Source organism: Peromyscus californicus, unplaced genomic scaffold, assembly GCF_007827085.1.
Source record: "Peromyscus californicus insignis strain IS unplaced genomic scaffold, ASM782708v3 Scaffold_8__1_contigs__length_139910024, whole genome shotgun sequence".
Classification (NCBI taxonomy): Eukaryota; Metazoa; Chordata; class Mammalia; order Rodentia; family Cricetidae; genus Peromyscus; species Peromyscus californicus.
Genome location: NW_026294606.1, coordinates 62,942,922 through 62,964,892, shown reverse-complemented (window position 1 = coordinate 62,964,892; position 21,971 = coordinate 62,942,922). Strand labels below are relative to the sequence as shown.

General features: G+C 45.1%; 2 protein-coding genes across 7 annotated transcripts in view; one reads left to right on the top strand and one right to left on the bottom strand.

Moving 5' to 3' along the window:
- Dhtkd1 (dehydrogenase E1 and transketolase domain containing 1) overlaps positions 1-9,440 on the bottom strand; it is a 42,108-nt gene extending 32,668 nt beyond the window's left edge. Inside the window, exons 1-2 of one of the 2 annotated variants that reach the window (XM_052728002.1) lie at positions 9,080-9,440; positions 991-1,146 (exon numbers count right to left, since the gene is read on the bottom strand). In XM_052728002.1, coding sequence (XP_052583962.1) covers positions 991-1,146; positions 9,080-9,233 — 310 coding nt within the window. In that variant the 5' untranslated portion in view covers positions 9,234-9,440. The remainder of the gene's footprint in view (positions 1-990; positions 1,147-9,079) is intronic. The other variant, XM_052728000.1, reaches the window with a different exon arrangement.
- An 11,854-nt stretch (positions 9,441-21,294) lies between these two features.
- Upf2 (UPF2 regulator of nonsense mediated mRNA decay) overlaps positions 21,295-21,971 on the top strand; it is a 122,081-nt gene continuing 121,404 nt past the window's right edge. For 4 of the 5 annotated variants that reach the window (XM_052727474.1, XM_052727472.1, XM_052727476.1 and 1 more), the window contains exon 1: positions 21,295-21,425. The gene's annotated coding sequence lies outside the window, so the exon portion shown is untranslated. The remainder of the gene's footprint in view (positions 21,426-21,971) is intronic. The other variant, XM_052727473.1, reaches the window with a different exon arrangement.

Here is a 21,971-nt window from a genome sequence, read left to right as displayed (position 1 = left end):
CCTCTGCCATGTAGCACCTACATACTCCTTAAGTTCTCTGAATCTGTTTCCATCTGTGGTAGTTTAAATGAGGAAATCCCCATAGGTTCAAACATTGGAATACTTGGTCCCCAGGTAACGGTGTTGTTTGGATAGTTTAGGAGACCACACTGGAGGAAGTATGTCACGAGGAGCGGGCTTTGAGATTTTCAAAGCCATATGCCACTCCTTGATGGGTGCTCACAGCTTGTTGCTCCAGCTTCATGGCTGCCTACTGCCACACTTGCCCTCTGTAATGGTGATGGATTCTTATCTCTCTGGAACCCCAAGTCCAAACAAACCCTTCTTTCTGTAAGCTGCTTTGGTCAGTGTGTTTTATCACAGCCCTGGCAAAGTAACTAAGACATTATATTTAAACTAAATATGGTAATAATGACTTTTAGGTGCAGTTATGAAAATGAATCCGCATCCTATATGCAAAGTGTTTGGCACCTATATGTTTGGATTTTTTTTTTTTTTTGGTTTTTTTTGAGACAGGGTTTCTCTGTGTAGCTTTGGAACCTGTCCTGGAACTCACTTTGTAGACCAGGCTGGCCTCGAACTCACAGAGATCGGTCTACCTCTGCCTCCCAAGTGCTGGGATTAAAGACGTGGGCCACCACTGCCCGGCTTGGATTTTTAAATACTGTTATTATGTATGGGGGGACAACGTGTACATTCCATCACACATGGTCAGAGGGAAACTTTGGGAGCTGGAGCTCTCCTTCTGCTGTGTATATACCACTTGGTGGCAGACACCTTTACCCACTGAACCATCTTGTCAACCTGCTCGATATGTTTTTAACCAGAGAAACGACCACTCTAGAACTTCAAGACAGCTCCTATGTGAAGACAACTCAGTGTGTCCTTCTTTGTCCCTTCACCTGATGCATCCAGGGCATCCAGTTCTTCAAGAACAGAACAAGACACTTCATCTGACAGTTCCCCTCTCACGTGGAGGTGCCGCCTTACCTGTGGTAGTGAAGGGTCCCTGCAGTGTCTGTACGAGGGCTTGGATTTCAGGCACAATATCCAGCAGGGCTTGTCCAGGGAAGAGAGGGTTGATCTGGGCAGCTTTGTGGCCATGCTCACAATACACTGTCACCAGCCTGGCAAGGGCATGATCAACTACATTGGAAGAATGAAATAGCACAGTTGAGGAGATGCTCAGAAACTACAGAGACACTTGCCATGGAAGAAAAACATTTACCTCACAGTTCCTACTCACAACACCAGTGGATTTCAGGGTTAAAGACTGTCAGATGCTAGGTAAGCACACTTACTTTCTTAAATTTATCTCATGGTAGCTAAAGTCCAAGGAAGCAAAACAAAAGAAAACAGGAAGGAGCTAGAACCGTGAGCGCATATTTGTAATAATAACTGCACATGTGATAAACATTAGGAAAGAACATCTGAAACGGAGAAGCATTATTTCCACCCTGACATTAAAGACATTGTCCCCTTTCTTTCCTGGCTAGTGTTTTTAGATCTTAGAATGAACAGTAAAAACAGGGCTAATGTTGGGTGTGGTGGCACTCAGGAGGTAGAGGCAGAGGCCTGCGGGTCTCTGTGAGTTCAAGGCCATCTACAGAGCGAATTCCAGGACAGCTACACAGAGAGACCCTGTCTCAAAAAAACCAAACAACTAACCAAACAAACAAACAAACAAGAAAACAGGGCTAGAGAGATGGCTCAACAGCTAAGAACACTTGCTGCTCTTGCAGAGGACCAGGTTCAACTACCGAAATCAACATGGCGGCTCACAACCATCTGTAATTTCAGTTTCCAGGGACTCAGAGACCTTTTCTGGCCCTTTCAGGCACCAAGCACATGCATAGTGCACATACATACATGCAGGCAAAACCTTCATACATTCATTCAAAATGAGACTATCTATATTTATCTATCTATCTATATTTATATATCTATCTATACCTATATATCTTTCTCTCTGGTCGGGGGTTACACCTGCCTTTAATTTAGGAGTCAAAGGCAGATGGATTAAGTCCTACATGGTAAGTTCTAGGCCAGCCAGGGCTATATGGTAAGACCCTGTCTCAAACAAACAAACAAAAACAACAGCAATAATAAAGCTAGATAAAACCCCCAAATCAATGTTACATTTCCTTTATCCCCTGCTCAGTGCTGGGAACAAAAAAATCCAGGGCCTCACATTTGTTAAGGCCAAATACCCAACCTCATATGTCCCTTGTTAAAAAATGTGCATTTATTATTTTGGCAAGAGGCACATGCATGCATGCATGTGAAAGTAAGAGGACAACTTGCAGAAATCTGTTCTCTCCTTTTACCGTGTCAGTTCCAGGGGCCACATTCAGGTGCTCAGGCTGGGCAGCAAGCACATATGTCCCATAAGCCATCTTACTGGCTCTCTTCTTATAGACTCCAGACATAGTTATTTTATAAAACTGTAGACAAAGAAAGAACCTTAATTATCTTGTCACTCACATAGTGCAAAACTACAGATAAGCTGGCCATAGTGGCTCACATCTGCAATCCAGGCATTCTGAAGGATTGCTATGAGTTCAAGGCCATGCTGGACTACACAGTGAGGTCCAGCACAGCCTGACCTACACAGTAAGCAAAGCACATATAGACCAGGGAACGGGACTACAGCTCAGTGGAAGAGAACTTGGCTAGCATGTGTGAGGCCCTTGATTAATCCCAGCACCTAAATAAATAGTTTTTTCATTCATTAAAACAAGTAAAGTCAGGCTGATGCGGTGATACATGCCTTTGATCCCAACACTCGGAGGGAGAGGAAATGACTTTCTGTGAGTTCCAGAACAGTCAGAGTTACATAGTGAGCCCCGTCTCAAAAATCAAAGCTTTTCAAATGTCTGTTTTATGAACAATTACAGCCATGGAATGGCTTCCCAGAAATACAAATGCTTCAGGCTGTATTCCATGTGTTCGCCTCTTCACATGCATCAGGCACAGTGAGAAGAGAGCAGGGATGATAACATCAGAGGACATCTTTGCATCACTCAGGCAGCTAGGCAGGTCCACAGTATGCCATATGGCCACAGATGGCTCTGGTTTGTTCCCTTCCTGAGTCTTTTTTTATTTTTTGTTTTTTGAGACAGGGTTTCTCTGTGTAGCTTTGCGCCTTTCCTGGAGCTCGCTCTGTAGACCAGGCTGGCCTCAAACTCACAAAGATCCACCTGGCTCTGCCTCCCGAGTGCTGGGATTAAAGGCGTGTGCCACCACTGCCCAGCTCCCTTTCTGAGCCTTAACTGCTGAACATGTCCTCTAGTTTGAGGAGACATCCTTGTAGTTTTCAGATAGCATTCTTTGCTTAAGATAGCCAGAGCTGGGCTCTGTTGCTTGTGACTGACAGAAACTTGTCGAAAACAAAAATGTTTACAAAAGACTATGGTAAAAACATCAATCTACATTGATTACTTTGTTGTTTACTATAAATAAAAATGGTAGTGAGGCATACTGACCACAGTGCTGTTTCAAGAAGGAAAATGCCAAGTTAGCCAGCATGAAGTACACTATCAGCTAATTTAAACTAAACTTGGTATTTTAATTAAAAGTCAGGCACAGGGGAGATGGCTTAGTAGTTAAAAGTACAGGCTGCTTTTCCAGAGAACCCTGGTTCAATTCCCAGCACTCACATGGCAGTTCACAGCCTTCAACTCTAGTCCCAGCAGATCTGACACCCTCTTCTGGTCTCTGTGGGCAGTATGTGCCTCCTCCCCTCATATCCAGACTGGTTTTTTAGGAGGCGTCAACTTTTCAAGTGCTAGGATTGTAGGCATGTACTACCATGTTTGACACGTTTGTTTGTTTGTTTTGCCTTTTGAGACAGGGTTTCTCTGTGTAGCCATGGCTGGTCTCAAACTCAGAGATCCCTGAGTTCTCTGCGTCCCAAGCGCTAGGATTAAAGGTACGCGACATCACCTCTACACCACCACCTCCCAGTTAGGTTAAGTAATTTCTAAAAAGTGACACTGGTAATAAAGAAGCTGGAATTTGAACATAAGTATATTTGACTTCAACGTTCCATTATGCGCGCGCACACACACACACACACACACACACACTTTTTTCCTTGAGACAAAAACCTAGAGCCCCAAGCATACTAAGCAGGCATTCTGGCACTGAGGCCAATCCCCATCCCTTCATCTGTTACAGCAAAGTTGAAGAGGGTTGTCTTGCACCTACAGAAAATAATGATGAGAGAACCAAATCAGTAAGCCGTCTTTTTAAGTACAAGGGCTAAAGTTGTATACTTTTTGCATCTGCATTAGTATTTTAGAATTTTCTACAGTTTTGAAAATCACTAACGCTCTCAGTTTTTTCAAACTATTTCTTTACAATTCCAATAAAGGCCCCGGTGAGTTGTAATACACAACACCCCCACAACTGTAGCATGAATCTTAGAGAGTCTTATTAATAAAATCAAACCTGAGTCAGGTAATGGGGTGAACACTGGAAGGTCAGAGAGACAGAACAAGCCACAGCTACCTCACCTCACCGGATCCTCAGCTGGTCTTGTTTCCTCAGACTGGAGGCCTCTGAGTCCTCATATCCGAATGGCTCTCAGCTGAACTGTGCTGCTAGAAGCCTGAAAGCTTAACCAGCCAAATGCTTAACCAGGCCAAACGTTTCTAGTTTCTGGTCCTCATGCCTTTCTGCTTTCTACCATCACTCCCTGGGATTAAAGGCTCGCTTTCTGGGATTAAAGGCGTGAGTCACCATGGCTGTATCTTTGAACACATGGATCTCTGCCTCTGGAATGCTAGGATTAAAGGCGTGTGCTACCACTGCCTATCCTCATGTTTAATATTGTGGCTGCTTGGTCTCTGACCCCAGATAAGTTTATTAGCATGCACAATATTTGGGGGAATACAATACCACACACAACCTCACTTCAACTATCAGAGCTCAGTGACAGAGACACTTGTCACTGAGTAACAAGTAACCACCAGCCTTGGTTTAGAATCCAATGGCTTCCATCTCTTGAAGGTCTCTGTTACAGGTTGAATGGGAAATGTTCCCTATGGGTTTATGTATCTGAACATGTTGTTCCTAGCAGGTAGTGCTGTTTGGAGAGAGAATAGAGCATCTGGGCTATGGGGACTAGTGTTGGTGGATGTAGGCCCGTTGGGCCAAGCCTTTAGAGTCAGAGTCACTGCTTCCTGATCCAGCAAGACGTAAGCAGTGGCCACCTCATACTCCTGCTGCTATGGTGCTGTCCAGTTGCCATGCCTTCCCTCCAAAATGGACTGTCTCCCCTGAAACGGGAGCCAAAATAAACCCTCCTCCTTTGACCTGTTTCTGTCATGTACCTTGTAATGTAAATAAGAAAAGTAACCACAGTCTTTTGTTCTTTGTTTTTTGGTGGTAGGGTTTCTCTGTGTAGCCCTGGATGTCCTGGAACTCACTCTGTAGACTAGGCTGGCCTCCAACTCAGAGAGATCCACCTGCCTCTGCCTCCCGAGTGCTGGGATCAAAGGCGTGCGCCACCACGACTTGGCTTCCAACACAGTTTTTGAAAGATGCTAAAAAAATAAAATACAATAATCAGACGGTGGTGGCTCACGCCTTTAATTCCAGCACTTAGGAGGCAGAGGCAGGAGGATCTCTGTGAGTTCCAGGACAGTCAGGGCTACATAGAAAAACCTTGTCTTGAAAAACCAAAATAAATAAATAAATAAATCTACAATCCTTCAGGATAAGATTTATATGTGAGAATCACTACTCTTAACCTCACCTCCACTGCAAATTGGGAATTTAAGCAAATAAAACCAAAACTGATGCATAATATTCTAGGTTTGATACCAAGCACAATATAATAAAATGACTTAGCAACTAAGGTTTCCAGAGGCTAAAGTACAAGCCATTACCAAGAGTAAACTACAAAAAAATACTCAGCCTGGGTCAAAGTTTAACTGCTGAAAACACTAACAATCACCTCAATCCAAGAGGTTTCTAAAGGCAAACTGAATATTTCCTTAAATCCTCCGTACAAAGGAAGGCTTAGCGAACGGCATGGGCACCTTAGGGAGGAACTGACTTAACCAAGACAAACATTTGAAGGGTAACAAAAGGGATCGAGGCTGTGTAGCCTTGAGCAGCCTTCACTTCGTTCTCTCTTGGTGCTTTTCCTTTAAGACACAACCCTGCTAGGCTGGCCTTGAACTTGTCATCCTCTTATTTCAGCCTGTGAATTAATTACAGGCATGTGTCACCAGCTTGACCACTGTGTCACTTCTGAAGTGTCAAAATGTCCATTTCCAGAAGGGTTTGTCTTTTATTTTATAAATACCCCAAAGTTAAATACATGATCCATAATAGAAAATCATTCCTCTGGATCTTAATCCAGATTGCACTCTCTTTGTTGTTGTTGTTGTTTGAGACAGGGTTTCTCTGTGTAACAGTCCTGGCTATCCTGGAACTCTCTTTGTAGACCAGGTTGGCCTCAAACTCACAGAGATCCGCCTACCTCCGCCTCCCCCAGGTGCTGGGATTAAAGGTATATGCCACCACCACCCGGCAAGATTATACTTGCATAGCAACTGATTAAGAGAGTAAAAAACATTATTATCCTTCCCAACAAAATTCCTTAAGCCAGATACTGCAACTGTGACACAAATAACTGTGTCCATCATTGACTTTGCTCTTCCTTCACAGTGTCCCTAACCCACATAAGGTCATACCCATGACCTGAAGTTATAATTCAACACTGAACTTTCAGATGTTACCAGGTATCTCATAATAAAGCAAGTTCTCTGTTAGGAGGACGTGGAAAGCCATCTGATGATAAGGGAAGACAGAAGGGCTTATACATAAAATCAACTCCAGAGATATTTTTCTAACCATACCAGCCTGAAGTCCCCAAAGTGATTCTCAAATAATTTTCCAAATAGTAACTATTAGCCTAGGTTTTTCCATGACAAGCATAATTCATTAGGTCAGTAGGATGTGAAAGAAAAGCCCAAAGGCAATCACAGTAGCTGTACATCGAGTGTCCACAAACAACCTTAAAGGTTTTGTCCCTTAACATACAACATATATCCCTGATGACTAGCCAAAGGTGGACAGACACACACACTCACATAATTCCTAGGTTGAGGGGATATGCAGCTAAGTGGTACAGAGTTTGCCTAGCATGCACAAGGCCCTCAGTTTGATCTCCAACACTATAAAGAGAAAAGGGGAGAGGTGTTCATGTTTCTGAACCTCATATAAGGTCAATGAATCAGGGTAAAGAGAAAAGATCCAGAGTAAGGAACTGGCATTCTAAGCACCAAAATCACTGTTAATAGACATATAAGTTTAAGAATAACGGGTAGGAATTATAGGGAGCTGAGGAATAGCTCAGCAAGTACGGTTATCGGTTTGAACAACACAGAAAAAATTCTACACACCGAATTTGCAATGGGAAAGAAAATATCTATAGCCTTGCAAAGCCAGAATTAACAATCTAGGTGGTCAAAATGCTTTCCCTAAAAAAATTCGACTACAACTAGGTGTGGTGGCCCATACTTTTAATACCAGCACTCAGGCAGAGGCAGGTGGATCTCTGAGGTCGAGTCCAGCCTGCTTTACAGAGTGAGTTCCAGGACAGTCAGGGCTACACAAAAGAGAGATATGAGGTATATTTTCAATGGTCCGAAGATAAAGAGCAAAATAACTAAGGTTCCAATGTGTGAAGAGTCAAAGGGTCTGGTCAAGCGCTTTTTTAAAGTGTGAGGATTTGTTTGCTTGTTTTTGTTATAGTGGAAACAGGGCCTCCCCATGTAGCCCCAACTGGGACTTGCTATGTGACACAGGATGGCGTTGGACTCACAGAGACCCAAGTTACCTTTGCCTCTCCAGTGATAGGATTAAAGGCACGTACCAAGCCTGATAGAGGGGATTGTCAACATTAACATTAGGATCAAAGATACCAATTTGGGGTGGGAGTGGCACACACCTTTAGTTCCAGAGCTTAGGAGGCAGAGGCAGGCAGATCTGAGTTTGAGGCCAGCTTGGTCTACACAAGTTCCACACCAGTCAAGATTCCATAATGAGACCCTGTTTCAAACAAACAAGAAGCTAATTGGGGCTGGAGAAATGGCTGAGTAGTTAAAAGCATAGTTGCAAGGGACCGGGGTTAGATTCTCAGCACCCACATGCTGGCTCACAATCATCTGTACCTCCAGTTCCAGGGAATCCAATGCCTTCTGTGGACACCAGGCATGCACATGTTATATATATATATATATATATATATATATATATATATATATATATATATATATATATATATATATCACATAAATAAATATGAAAGGTAAATAACAAACAAGTAAATGCAAAAATTTTTTAAAGATGCCAACAGTTTTCTCCAATTACCTGCATTTTTCTACTGTATGAGAACAAATAATGAAAGAATAACTTAACTTTGTAGCGAATACTCGAAATTATTCTTGGACACGAGGCTGCAACATAGTTCCAAAAACTGATATTCACGTTGGCTAATACGTCAAAACACCCCAGCCACATGGTTGCGAATTCAGCAGAGTTTTAAATCGCAAATAAAGTGAAAGGCTAGCTAGATCCAAGGGACAAAAAGTACCACTGTTGTCTAGGATCATGTGCCAACTGCCCTCCTGCAAGTAGCACAGAGACGTCATCTGTATGTTTAGCTGGCCCTGGAAATATGTCATCCGGTTAAGAGCTGGGAGATCTTGGAACTGTGTCTCCTTCCACAGACCCATCTCCAAAAGGGCTAAATCCCCACTTGTTGATGGGTGAGGAATGGAAAAGAGAAGCTGTCCCCAATCTAGGACCCAACAAGAAAGACAGGGAGACTACGTGGAAACAAAGCCCAGGGGTGCCCAACTGTGGAAGCTAGAGGGTGGGGTGACCTCGACACTGACAACTCCCACGCCTTCCTCCTACTGTCTCCTCAGCTCTCCCAAGCTGCTCTCCTTCCCAGGCCAGAAGCTCCCAGGTGCCCAGGACCCACAATCAAGAGCACCTCACCACAAACCGCACAGGTAGGTCCCCGCCCTCCACCACAGTGTCCCGCCGCATCCCTAACCTGAGGGGCGTGCACGGTCGCCGGGGGGCTCGCTGCTCTCGGCCTTCCTAGGCCGGTAGCCGTAGACGCCCCTCTCCGTCTGGTAACCGCGCCGGAGAAACGGGACAGCCAGGCAGAGCGCTCTCCTTGCAGCTGCCATAGTGGCCGAAGCCATGTCCAGTCGGGGCCCGAAGACGCTGTGGAAGAATGGAAGAAACAGAAGCTGCAGCCGAGGCTAGAGCCAGGGTCGCAGATGAGGGAGACCCTGAAGGCACCACGTGAGCCTGAGGATCCGCCCCCAGGACAACGCCCCCGAGCTTCATTGGTCAAGGGGTCGGCCTCTCAGAGCCAATCAGAGGCTGGAACCGGAGGCGTAGCAACGCCCAGTATCCAGACTGGTCCCTGGGCGACTCCTGGGCCAAAGGCCTTCTGGATTTGGACCCTGTGCAAGGCTGGCAACCCAACAGGACCAGCTTTCTGGTGCTAACGTAGAACTATATGTACATCCTGAAGTCTCCGCCTTAAAATGCACCCTCTGCTGGAAGCTCCAGAGTACAGCAATGTAGTTTTCCTTACAGAAAGGACAAAAAAAAAAAGGGTGGGATGGGGTGGGTGAGAATACAAAAAGAAAGGATTTTGGGGAAAGAAGAAAACTCAATTTCACCATCTTGTTTAAAGTTAACCTATAAAGGGATGAGTTTCATTGCTGCATTTTCATTCATGCTTTGTTCTCAATGATCCTCCTTCCTTACTCCCCTCTCCTTCCCCCCCCCCCCTTTTTTTTCTTCTGGTTTTTCAAGACAGAGTTTCTCTGTGAAACAGTTCTGGCTGTCCGGGAACTGGCTCTGTAGCCCAGGCTGGCCTCAAACTCGCAGAGATCCACCTGCCTCTGCCTCCCGAGTGCTGGGATTGAAGGTGTGTGCCACCAGCACCACCCGGTGCATTTTCAAGGTTTTTATACTATTTTATGTCTGTGGGTGTTTTGCCTGTGTATATCTGTGTACCATGTGTAAGCAGTGCCTGTGGAGGCCCAAAGAGGGCATTGGCACCTCAGGAACTGGAGCAACAGATGATTGTGAGCCGCCATGTAGGTGCTGGGAATTGAAGCCAGATCCTCTGGAAGAGGAGCTCATGCTCTTAACTGCTGGGCCATCTCTCCAGCCCTTAATCATCTAGAATCTACATATGAAGGGAAAAAAGGAAGTTTTTTTCCTTCTGAGCCTGGCCTACTTTGCTTAACTTGATGTGGTGGTTTGATAGGAATGGCTTGATAAACTCACAGATTTGAATGCTTGGTCACTAGGGAGTGGCTGTTACTTGACAAGGATTAGGAAGTGGCCTTGTTGGAGTGGGTGTGGCCTTGTTGCTGGAAGTGTGTCACTAGGAGTGGGCTTTGGGGTCTCAAAAGCTCAAGCCAGGCCCAGTGCCTCTCTCTTCCTGCTGTTTGCTGACCCAGATGTACAACTCTCAGCTAGCATGTCTGCCTGCCTGCCACCACGCTCCATGAGGGTAATGGACTGTAAACAAGACCCAATCAAATGCTTCTCTTTATAAAAGTTTCAGTGGTCATGGTGTCTCTTCACAGCAACAGAACATTGACTAAGACACATGATAGTTTTTATTTTCCCCACAAATGACATGATTTCATTCTTGATGGCTGAATTCTCCTCTCTCTCTCTCTCTCTCTCTCTCTCTCTCTCTCTCTCTCTCTCTCGTGTGTATGTGTGTGTGTGTGTGTGTGTGTGTGTGTGTGTGTGTGTGTGTGTGTATGTGTGTGTGTGTGTGTGTGTGTTTTAATGACTTTATTCATTCAACAGCTCATAGGCTGATTACATAGCTTGGCTATTGTGCATGCTGCCACAGTGAACACAGTGTGTAGGTATCTCTGCTATATGCTGTCTTTGATACTTTTAGGTTTATACCCAGGAATGGTATAAGTGGATCTTGCAGTAGTTTATTCTTAGGGTTTGTTTGGGAATCCTTAATTACTGTTATATTGCTGTGGAGAGACATCACAACCAAGGCAACTCATAAAAGAAAACATTTAATTTGGGTCTTGTTGTAGGTTTTGGAGAGTTAGTCGATAACTATCATGGCAGGACCACGGCAGGAGGCAGGCTGACATGATGCTGGAGCAGTGTCTGAGAGCTTATATCCTGATCCACTAGCAGGAGGCAGAGAGAGACTGTGTCTGGCGTGGGAGAGTGAACCCTCAAGCCCACCCAGTGACACACCTCTAACCAGATCACACCTCCTAAATCTTCTAAAACAGCTCACCAACTGGGGACCAAGTATTCAAACGCAAGAGCCTATGAAGGCCATTTTCATCCAAGCCATTACGAACCTCCATGCTCATCTACTCATTTCCATAGAGTCTACAATAACTTACATTCCTCTTAACAGTGTATAAAAGTCCATGCCTTTTCCATCCTTGCCATTGTTGAGCATTTTTCCTCTTCTTTTTTGTTCTTAGCTTTTTGAAATAAGGTCTTACTCCATAGCTCAAGCAGGCTACCTCCCCAATGCTTCGATTACAGGTGTGGTTACCATGCCTGGCTTTTTGTTATCTGTTTCTTTGATTATTAATGTGTTAGTCATTCTGACCAGGTCTGGCTAAAGATCCTGAGCACTTTAAAATGTATTTATTAGCCATTTATAATTCTTCTTTTGATATGTTTAATTTATATGCAATTTGTTGGTTGGATAGTTTGCTGTTTTGTGTTTAATTTTTTAGTTATCTATATATTCTGGACATAATCCTATGTCTGATGAATATCTGACATAGATTTGCCTCCCATTCTGTCGGCTTTCTCTTCCCACTGTCAACTGTTTCCTTCATTGTTTAGAACCTTTTTTATAAGTTATTTTTATTTTATGTTCATTGGTGTTTTGCCTGCATGTATGTCTGTCTGTGTGAGAGTGTCAGAAGCCCTGGAACTGGAGTTATAGATGGGTGTGAGCTGCCATGTGGGTGCTGGGAATTGAACCTGGGTCACCTGGAAGAGCAGACAGTGCTCTTAACCACTGAGCCGTCTCTCCAGCCCCTGTTCAGAACCATTTTAATCTGATGCAATCCCATTTGTTAATCCTTGTCCTTGGTTCTAAAGAAAGCTACAAAATACTCAGAGAATAAGCAGTGGGAACTAGGGCATTTAATATCTTCATTGTGTCCCGGGCACTGTCCAATTGTTTTCCCTGGAGGAGCTTCAGTTGGTGGGTTTAAGGCAAACAGGCACCTGGGTTTGGTAATGCACAGTTGTAATCCCAGCACTCAGGTGAATGAGGCAAGAGGATGGCAAAGTTGAGGCTGGCAAGATACATGGCAAGATGTTGTCTCAAAATAGCAACAAAAACAAAAGTAAAAAACAAAGCAGGCAGGCAAGCTCCAGATCATGCTGTAACTGAAGGATGGCTGCTTGGAGTTCTTGGGCAAATGGTGAACGACCCCTTTAAACAGAAGTGGTGGGAAAGCAGGGATTCCAGCCTGGGAGCTGCAAGAGACGCCTCAGAGGTTTATCTCTGGCCACCAGCTGGCTCCATGCTGGCGGGGTCTACTAGAGACTCGGTCAAGGGTGACCGAGGGCTGCTTCTGCTATGAGGATGCTAAACTTAGGATGCCAAGGCTATATAAAATTGTCTGTACTCACTTCAGAAATACATCAGACCTATCAAATACATGGGTATAAATGTATGTATATGAAATATTAAAATAACAATGACTACTATTGTTTTTGCTTATCTATTACCCCACAATTTAGAGCTTTGAAACAACAAACATATTACCTGAAGTTTTTATAGGTTACTACATCAGACAGTTTACTTCAGGGTGTCTGGCTCAAGATTTCTTATGAGGACACTGTTGAGTGAAATTTCCATTCATCTGAAGGTTCACTTGGAAAAGATCAATGTCCACATTTATTCATTCACATGGAAACTGGGAGACGTGAGTTCTTTGTTGGTTGTTGGACAGTTCCTTGCCATGTGAACCTCTCCAAAGTGTACTCAAAAGCAGCACCTTTCTTTTCAGTGCACACCTTTAGTCCCAACACTTGGGAGGCAAGGGCAGGCAGATCTCTGAGTTTGAGACCCAGCCTGGTCTATAGAAACGATGGGGGCATGGAGGTATGTAGAAAAATACCTACATGTAGAAAATAAGTTCTAAATGTTAGCTGTTACTATTATATTGAGTTGTTGGTTTGCTTTCTTTGTTGTTTTTTGTTTTGTTTGTTTGGTTTTTTGAGACAGGGTGTCTCTGTGTAGTTTTGGTGCCTGTCCTGGATCTCACTCTGTAGACCAGGCTGGCCTCGAACTCACAGAGATCTGCCAGGCTCTGCCTCCCAAGAGCTGGGATTAAAGGCATGCACCACCGCCACTTGGCCATTGAGTTGTTTTAAAGTAGAGAACAAATGTACAGAAATTGCCCCATGTTAAGTACCCAGAGGATGGCAGTGATTGTTATTAGCTTATTAATATTGATATTGACCTTTTAATGTGAAAACATTAATACAAAATATCTATATTTAGATGAGTCTTTCATTAAATAGGAGACAATGGATTGGCTCTTTCTACAGCTTTTATGGGGAAATAAGATTATTGTGTCTGCAGCGTAGTACCTTCCAGAAGAAACACATGCTAGAAATGATAACTTGGTCTTTATCTGACACACAAAGTGAGACTGTGAAATACTCTCTTGGAAAGAACTTTTTTTCCACTGAAATTTTCTCAATGCAACAATGTCACTGAGTTATGAACACAACCACTTTGCTTTTGAATTTTAAAATACTTGGAAGCAATGATGATAACATGTTGCTAGGAGCAAAAATAATGAAGTCTAAAATTCTAACTTTATGCCTAAAATAAGGCACCTGAATCACAAAGTTACAGTGACTTGATTTCTTCTGTGAGCCACCAAGTCTCTGAAGCCCATATGGAAGACCACAGGTACATGCACCGGGCCCAGCTAAGATGATAATTGTAAAAAATCTCACTTATAATATACTTTATAAAGAGATATTCTTTCCAAGACTGCAAGAAGAGTGTTTAACTCTCAGAAGGCTGCCTGCTAGAGATGGTGTTGACAAGCTGATAAAGAGCTGGCTGTGAAAGAATTCACCAACACAGAAAAAAGGCAGAAATAGAGTATATTAAATACACTGAAACTGGGCATGGTGACACACACCTAAGGCAAGCCAATCTCTAAGTCCAACGCTAGCTTCGTCTACAGAGCGAGTTCCAGGACAGCCAGGGGTACGGTAGAGAAACTGTCTCCACAGAGGTATTGGAGGGGCAGTCCACAGGCAGTCAGGCAGTGTTTCAGAGTCATGGTTAGGCGTTAGGGAGTGAGACAAGTATGGGCCACTAGGGGGTCAAAATCCTAATGATCTGTGCATATTTATTTTTATTTCATGTGTATGGGTGTTTTGGCTGCATGCATTTGCCTGTGAGGCCACATTAGGTCCTCTGGAACTGAGCTACCATGTGGATACTGGGAATCAAACCTGGATCCTTTGGAAGAGCAGCCAGTGAGTGTTCTTAACCCTTGAGCCATCTCTCCAGCCCCAGTGCCTGCTCATTAAAGAGTGAGTTCTTGATGGGCGGTGGTGGCACACAATTTTAATCCCAGTACTTGCTGGGGGGAGGGGGGAGAGTCAGGTGGATCTCAGTGAGTTCAAGGCCAGCCTGGTCTACAAATCAAGTTCCAGGACAGCCAGGACTGTTACACAGAGAAACCCTGTCTCAGAAAAAAAAAATAAAGTGGGTTTTAGAGTATACCAGGATACCCTAAGACAGGGTACAGCCAGGCTTGTTAGGGTTCACTTCTTGACCCTGGTACTGTGCTCTGAGCCCAGCTTGTTCTGAAGTACAACAGCCTTTTTCTGAGGCTAGAATGGCTCACTGCAGCCAACTGTCTTGGAATGGCACCCATAAAATCTACTCACCATATTAACTGATCACCGTTGACAGCTTTCTAGCTGATGTGGTGATCCATACCTGTAGTTCCAGGGGAGGGTCAGTACTTGAGCATCATCGCTGGCTACATAGTAAGTTTGAGGCCAACCAAGGCTCACAAGTACACACAGCAATGCCAATATGGAGAGTAGGTAGGGGTGAGTGAGAGGGTACTCCAGCTGAGCCCATTTGAAGGATGGTCCTGGGCCTGAAGGACTTTTGTCAGGCACCCTTGCCCATATGGCAGCAATTCTTTTTATTTATTTATTTATTTATTTATTTATTTATTTATTTATTTATTTATTATGTATACAGAAGAGGGTGCCAGATCTCATTACAGATGGTTGTGAGCCACCATGTGGTTGCTGGGAATCGAACTCAGGACCTCTGGAAGAACAGTCAGTGCTCTTAACCTCTGAGCCATCTCTCCAGCCCTATGGCAGCAATTCTAAAGGGGAGGCCCTGAGCTTACCTTCCCCAATCAGACTGAGGACCTGGTGCCACATTTGGGCCCTACAGAAAGTACTTGGAATGCATCAGTGGAGTACCTGAAGAAGAGCTGGAGGGAACAGGGGCAGGCTTGGTGGGTTGCTCCCACCAGCCCCTCAAATAATATCCTGGACAAGAAGATGTGGAAATGGCACCCGTGACTGAGGAAGGTATCGCTGGTCTTGTAGTTGGTGATATCCAAGACCAGGATCCAGGCCCTGGGGTTCCATTGCCAGACTCACCATTAGAGGGGGTTGAAGATACATAGGGAGCCTTAGCACTGAACAGGCACAGAAGAGATAAATCTGGTGGAAAGAATGTTGAGGGAAAGCCTCCCTGCACCAGGGTTCCTGTCTGGATCCATGGGGGAGATATCAGTGAAATGTGATACTAAGAACCCCTCAAGCCTGGCAGGCATCTCCTGCCTGGACAGAACGACACTGAGGGCTTCCTTATCTCCCCACATCCCAAGTCCTATCTCCACTCCATTCCAGAACCAGCACTGAACACTTCCTTGTGTGTAACAACCTTTTCCATCTTTCCATCTCCCTTTTCAAGGAAAATTGAACTTCTGAGAGATCCACTTTATTTAGTTCTGTACATATGTTGACATTAGCCCAAGTCTTAGCACATAGCACTTTGTGGTGAACAAAATGTCCAACACAGACACAGACACAGACACAGACACACACACACATACACACACACACACACACACACACACACACACACACAAAGGTAAGTGTGATAGGAACCAGTATTCAATTGCGTTGGAAATTTTAGTTCTCAATTATGTGTGGAATCACAGATAGCCCACACCAGGGACCTAGAAATTTCCATGACTCTTAACAAGATGTGATTTAAACTGGTTAAATTAAATTGAGCTGGAATGTAGTTCAGTGTAGAATCCTTGACTAGCATACATTAAGATTCTGGGTTTGATCCAGTCCGTGGAAGGAAACAAACAAAACAACAATGAAACGAACAAAAACACAAAACCCCAAACTTGGTTATGTACGTAGCTCTAGTTCAGACAGACACCAATACTGGAACCAGGCCTTGAACTCATGCTGGACAGTTGCATGGCTGCAAATTCATTACTTCCCATCACTGCTTCCCAAAGAGTTCTCTTCCATACTCAAATTCACTGAAGTTTAGGGTCCTCTTCTGTCTTCTCTGCAACACTTACTCCCATTAGCCTGCTTACCCACCCCCACCCCCACCCCCCGCCCAAACACACACTCACGTATTCTTCATTTGATTTCTCTTCCCTCCTTACCCAGCTTCAATCCCATGCCCGTCATTTTCATCCTCTCTCGTAAATGTTCTCATTCCCCTTACCTTCCCTTCCTCTGGCATTTCTCTCCTGCGGCACGAAAACACGTCCTCAACCACGATTAAATCTACCTGTCCATTTCTTCCAGAGAAATTGGCATATATTATCTTGATGGTCTTCCTTTAAGTTAATGGTTATAAAATTCAAGGAGGGCCTCAGCCTGGCATGCCAATCCACTGCTAGGGAGATGTGAGCAATTCCTCACAGTGTGTTTCACATGTTCTCTCATTTCATATTTCCCCACTCTCGTCCCTCACCCTCCTCTTAGCTGATGACTTTGCTTTAAATATATCACTAATTAGGAATCTCTGGCATTCATGAGACTATGGATTTGATGCTGAGCAACTGTCAAAAATGAAAGGGAGTAAAAGAAAAATATGAGCGGATTGAGGAATCTCAGTGAAAGTGTTTGCCACAAAAGAATAGGCACTTGGCTATGATCCCAGCACCCATGTTAAAAACAAAAACTGGGTAGGGTTTATGCCTGTAACCCAGGGCTGGGGAAGCAGAGACAGGACTCCTGGAGCTGTTGGCCAGCTGGTCTAGCCAAGTAGACAAGTTACGGGTTTAGCGAGAGCCCTGTTTCAAAAAATAAGGTGGAGAGTGATTAAGGAAGACATTTGACATCAATCTTGGGCCTTAACATGTGCACTCACATACATCCAATAAGATCAAGGAGAAAGTCCTTCCTAAATTCCCTCCTAATCTGCACACTCACGTTTACAGGCGCCTATTGCCTTTGCGGTCTTCTACCATAGAAGGCCTCTGCTTCAACTCAGGGTACCACTTTCTGCTGCACTTCCAAGTCCGTACCTTCATTCCAACACAAAAGTTGGCCCCTACAGTGGCCTTTTTGCTCTCTTCTATATCATCAGAAATTTCCTCCTGTTTGGATCATTTTCATTAGACTATATTCGACATTTCTTTCTTTCTTTTTCGTTTTTCAAGACAGGGTTTCTGTGTAGCCCTGGCTCTCCTGGAACTCACTCTGTAGACCAGGCTGGCCTTGAACTCAGAGATCTCCCTGCTTTTGCCTCTCAAGTGCTGGGATTAAAGGCATGCACCACCACCACCCACCATTTATCTCATTTAAAAAATACGTAAAGGGCCGGGCGGTGGTGGCGCACGCCTTTAATCCCAGCACTCGGGAGGCAGAGCCAGGCGGATCTCTGTGAGTTCGAGGCCAGCCTGGTCTACAAAGTGAGTTCCAGGAAAGGCGCAAAACTACACAGAGTAACCCTGTCTGGAAAGACCAAAAAAAAAAAAAAAATACGTAAAGGAAAAAAGCAGGAATACAGTGTAGCTTTGTGATTGAGTACTTGCTGAGCATGTGCATGAGCATGGGCTTGATTCCAACACTTAGCTACAAAAATCAGACAAAACTCTACATTCTTTTATGGCTATATTTTTTCTACTGGTCTTCTCCATAAAATTCCCCAAATATGTCTTTTTCCCCTCTATCTCCAACTTAATCTTCAATGATCCTAATATAGTTCTATCATTTTTTTTTGTTTGTTTGTTTTTCGAGACAGGGTTTCTCTGTGTAGCTTTGTGCCTTTCCTGGATCTCGCTCTGTAGACCAGGCTGGCCTCAAACTCACAGAGATCCGCCTGGCTCTGCCTCCCGAGTGCTGGGATTAAAGGCGTGCGCCACCACCGCCCGGCAGTTCTATCATTTTATTAAGCTGCTGTCTGCAAGGTCAATATGGTTCCTGAGATGAGCGCTTGTCACTGTGGTCTTCATTCTCTCAGTGACCCTGACAGTTACTCACTTCCCCTCCCTGAAGCATCTCTTCCTCTGCCTTTCATGACACCAACACTCACGGCTTTTCCCTCATCTCCCATTACAAACCTAACTTTTATATATTTAGAAGTTTCTCTGGGACTAGTCCTGAGCCTTCTATTTGATATTTTCTTTGACAACCTTACCCATTTTTATGGTTGCACAGATGGTCCCCAATGTAACTATGGTTCAACTTAAGAGTTTTGACTTTAGGATGGTACAAAAGTAAACTTACATTCAGTAGAAACTCACATTTTGAGTTTGATTTTTCTTTTTTTAACTTCAAGATAGCAAATTTAGCCTGGAAGCTAGGCAGTTGCAGTTCCCAGTTACTTATGTAAGTGCTCATGAGAGGTAACAACTAATACTCTAAGCATATTGTGCTGCTGAGCTAGAATGTTTACTAGGTTAGGTAGGTGAAATATTTTCAGTTTATGTTAAACTTAACACAGGTTTGAAGAGGATGCAACCCTGTAAATGGAGCAGCATCCATGTTTACTTGATGATTAAATTTTCATCTCCTGGGTAGAATTCCTTCCCGTGTTTCAACTGTCCTCTTAATTATATCTATCTGGATAATTCAGGCTTTAGTGTATTAAAATGCTATGATTTAGTGCTGGGGAGTAAGCCCAGGGTTGTTTGCATGCTAAGCAAACGCTCTACTACCGAGCTGTATTTCCTCTTCTCTTTTGATCCCTGTGTTTACAAGGTTTCATAATAACACCTGTTAAGACATGGGTTGACTTGTTTAGGATGAGAACTTGTTCATCAATACAGGGGTAAGTCTTTTCTTTTTTCTTTCTTCCTTTAAAATTCTTTTAAAAATTTATATGTTTGTGTGCTTAGAGGTATACATTTGCACTGCAGAGGCCAGAAGAGGATGTCAGAGCCCCTGGAACTGGAGTTAGTAGTGTTGGTTGAGCTACCATGTGGGTGCTAAGAACTGAACCCAGCCCTCTGCAAGAGTAGTAAGTGATTCTAACTGATGAGCAATCTCTCCAGCTCTCATTTTTTTTTTTTTTTTTTCTGTTTTAAAGTGGGATCCTGAGTTGGAACCCAGGGTTTCAGGCAACATAAGACAATGCTCTAAGCTATATCCCCAGGCCCAAGAAATACATACTTTGTTTGTTTTGAAATAGGACTTTGCTATGTGTGCCAAGCTGGCCCCTAACTTGTGTCAATCCTCCTGCTTCAGCCTCCCATGTGCTGGTATTACAGATGTGAACCACACTAGATCTGGAGCAGGATAAGACAGTGAGACAAAATAAGAAAAGGAAAGTGGAGAAAAGTGTTGTCGTCACTTGTGTGGTGTCATGAAAAAAAAATCTCATAATTATTTATCAATGGTACAGAATGGCAGTATTCCCCTTTGGTACCTTTATGTGACTGACCTAGTGGTTGTTTTGAAGAAGAAAAAATTAACACAGGAAGCGCACAATTTGAAAGAGGATTTACTTGCTACTAACGAAAGGGTGTAAAAAAAAAAAAAGAAAGAAAGAAAAAGAAAAGCGAAACCAAACGGGCAAAGGCTGAATAAACAGGAGCCTAGACATCTCAAGTAGCTGGCTTGGTAGCACATCACTGTATGGGCTTGAACATTGATGGGGCTCCTGGTGTAACGCAAGATTCCAGGCTTGTTTTGCACCTTTGTTCCTTTGGCTACGGGCCAGCCAGAGCGGAACCATATGCACAACCTGGCAGATCCACAATTTCAACAAAAATTGGAGGTCAGACGCACAATTACATTCTCTTAGGAAAACAGTAGGTCGGGCAGTTGATAACGCATTTCAAAGTCTATTTGGTTCAAGTTCGTAACCCCATCCCTTTAAAAAAGGGTGATTCATTCCACTGTAAAATTTAAAATGCTTACAACACAGGACTTTCTAGAAGAACTATATGGGGGAAAACCTTGATTCTTCTCCAGGCAAGTTGTTTTTCAGGTCCAACACCTGAAACTGATTCTGGAAAGTCCCCCACGAGACCTTCAGTCTAGTCTTATAAGCAACCTCTACCTCCCTCACCGGCCATATTCTTTTGCTTCTCCAGTTTTCAATTTCTTAAATCTTCAATCTTTCGGTATTAGTCCAATCAAACTTTGTCTCCTTGAACCTCTTCCTTACGTTCACCAGGAAACTCCTCCGAGTTAAGTTGACCAAACTTGTCCTCGCTAGCGCTCCGTAATTCTACTATCCCACCACTCTTCCTCGCCTCCTTTTAGTTCCGCCCCGCCTCATTCCGGCTCTCCCCCCCCCCCCCCTTCCCCGCTCCCCCCCCCCTCCCCGAGAAGGGCTTGCGCCTGCGCATCTCCAATTCAGGCGCTTTCCCTTCCCTGACGACCAATCCACTTCCCGCCTCCGGTCCTTGGAACACCCCTCCCCTCTGCTGAGGCCCTGGTTGGAGGCGCTGGTGGCAGTTGCCCTGGTCATTGCCTGTATAAAAACATCCATCGATAGAGGAATTTGAACGAGTCCCTGAGGCGGGTGGCCTACTTTTGAGATTTCGACCCCTATGTATCACTTCAGAGCCAAAATGAGAGCCTGAGCCCGGAGCGAGGGCCGGCGACGAGGGGCATTTTGGATTGGGTAATAGGACGGGCAGCCTTTTCCTTTTCCCCACCCTCCGCCCCGCCCCCCTGGCAGCCCGGCCGCGCTGGTGAGTGGCGGGCGGGAGGGCCGACGGGCGGAGGGAGGAGGGGGAGCTGAGGGAAGGCGGGCCCTCGGCTGCGAGATAGGTGGGGGGAGGGGAGGGGAGAGCCCGAGCGCTGGAGTTGGTGCTGGGAAACCCGGGGCTAATGTTGACAACAGGCTCTAGGTGAGTCCCAGGGAACCTCCTTCCCCTCCGCTCCGACGATGGGGAAGATCTGGCGCTGAGGGGTACCGGCCTGGACTCCTACTCCCTGAGGGACCCGAGAGGCGGGCGACTCCGCACTCCAGCTCTCCGGGGGCGGCGAGCAGTGGAGGGACCAGCGGGTCGGACGTCGTTCTCCCCAGACCCCTCTCCCGGAGGGGCTGGTCAATGTGGGGGATCTCTCGGCCGGGCCGGGCCGGGGCCGGCGTGAGCGGCGGCAGAAGAGATGCCTGCCCCACATGCCTGGGCCGGGCCTCGGGGCTGGAGGCGGGGGAGCCTGCCGTGGAGGGGGAAGGTTTTCGGGGGCGTGGAGGAGTGCGAAGGGAGGCTGGGGCGAGCTCGGGACTCCCGGAGGGAAGCGTGGACGAGGACGCGGGACGGTGGAGAGTAACCAGACGCACCGGAGAGGCTTCGGGGCTGAGGGAGTGTGGGGCGAGAAGTTAGGGTTAGGGCTAGGATGCCCCCAAGGAATGGGAGTTGTGGCCGGGAAGTATGTCAGTGGTGGGACGC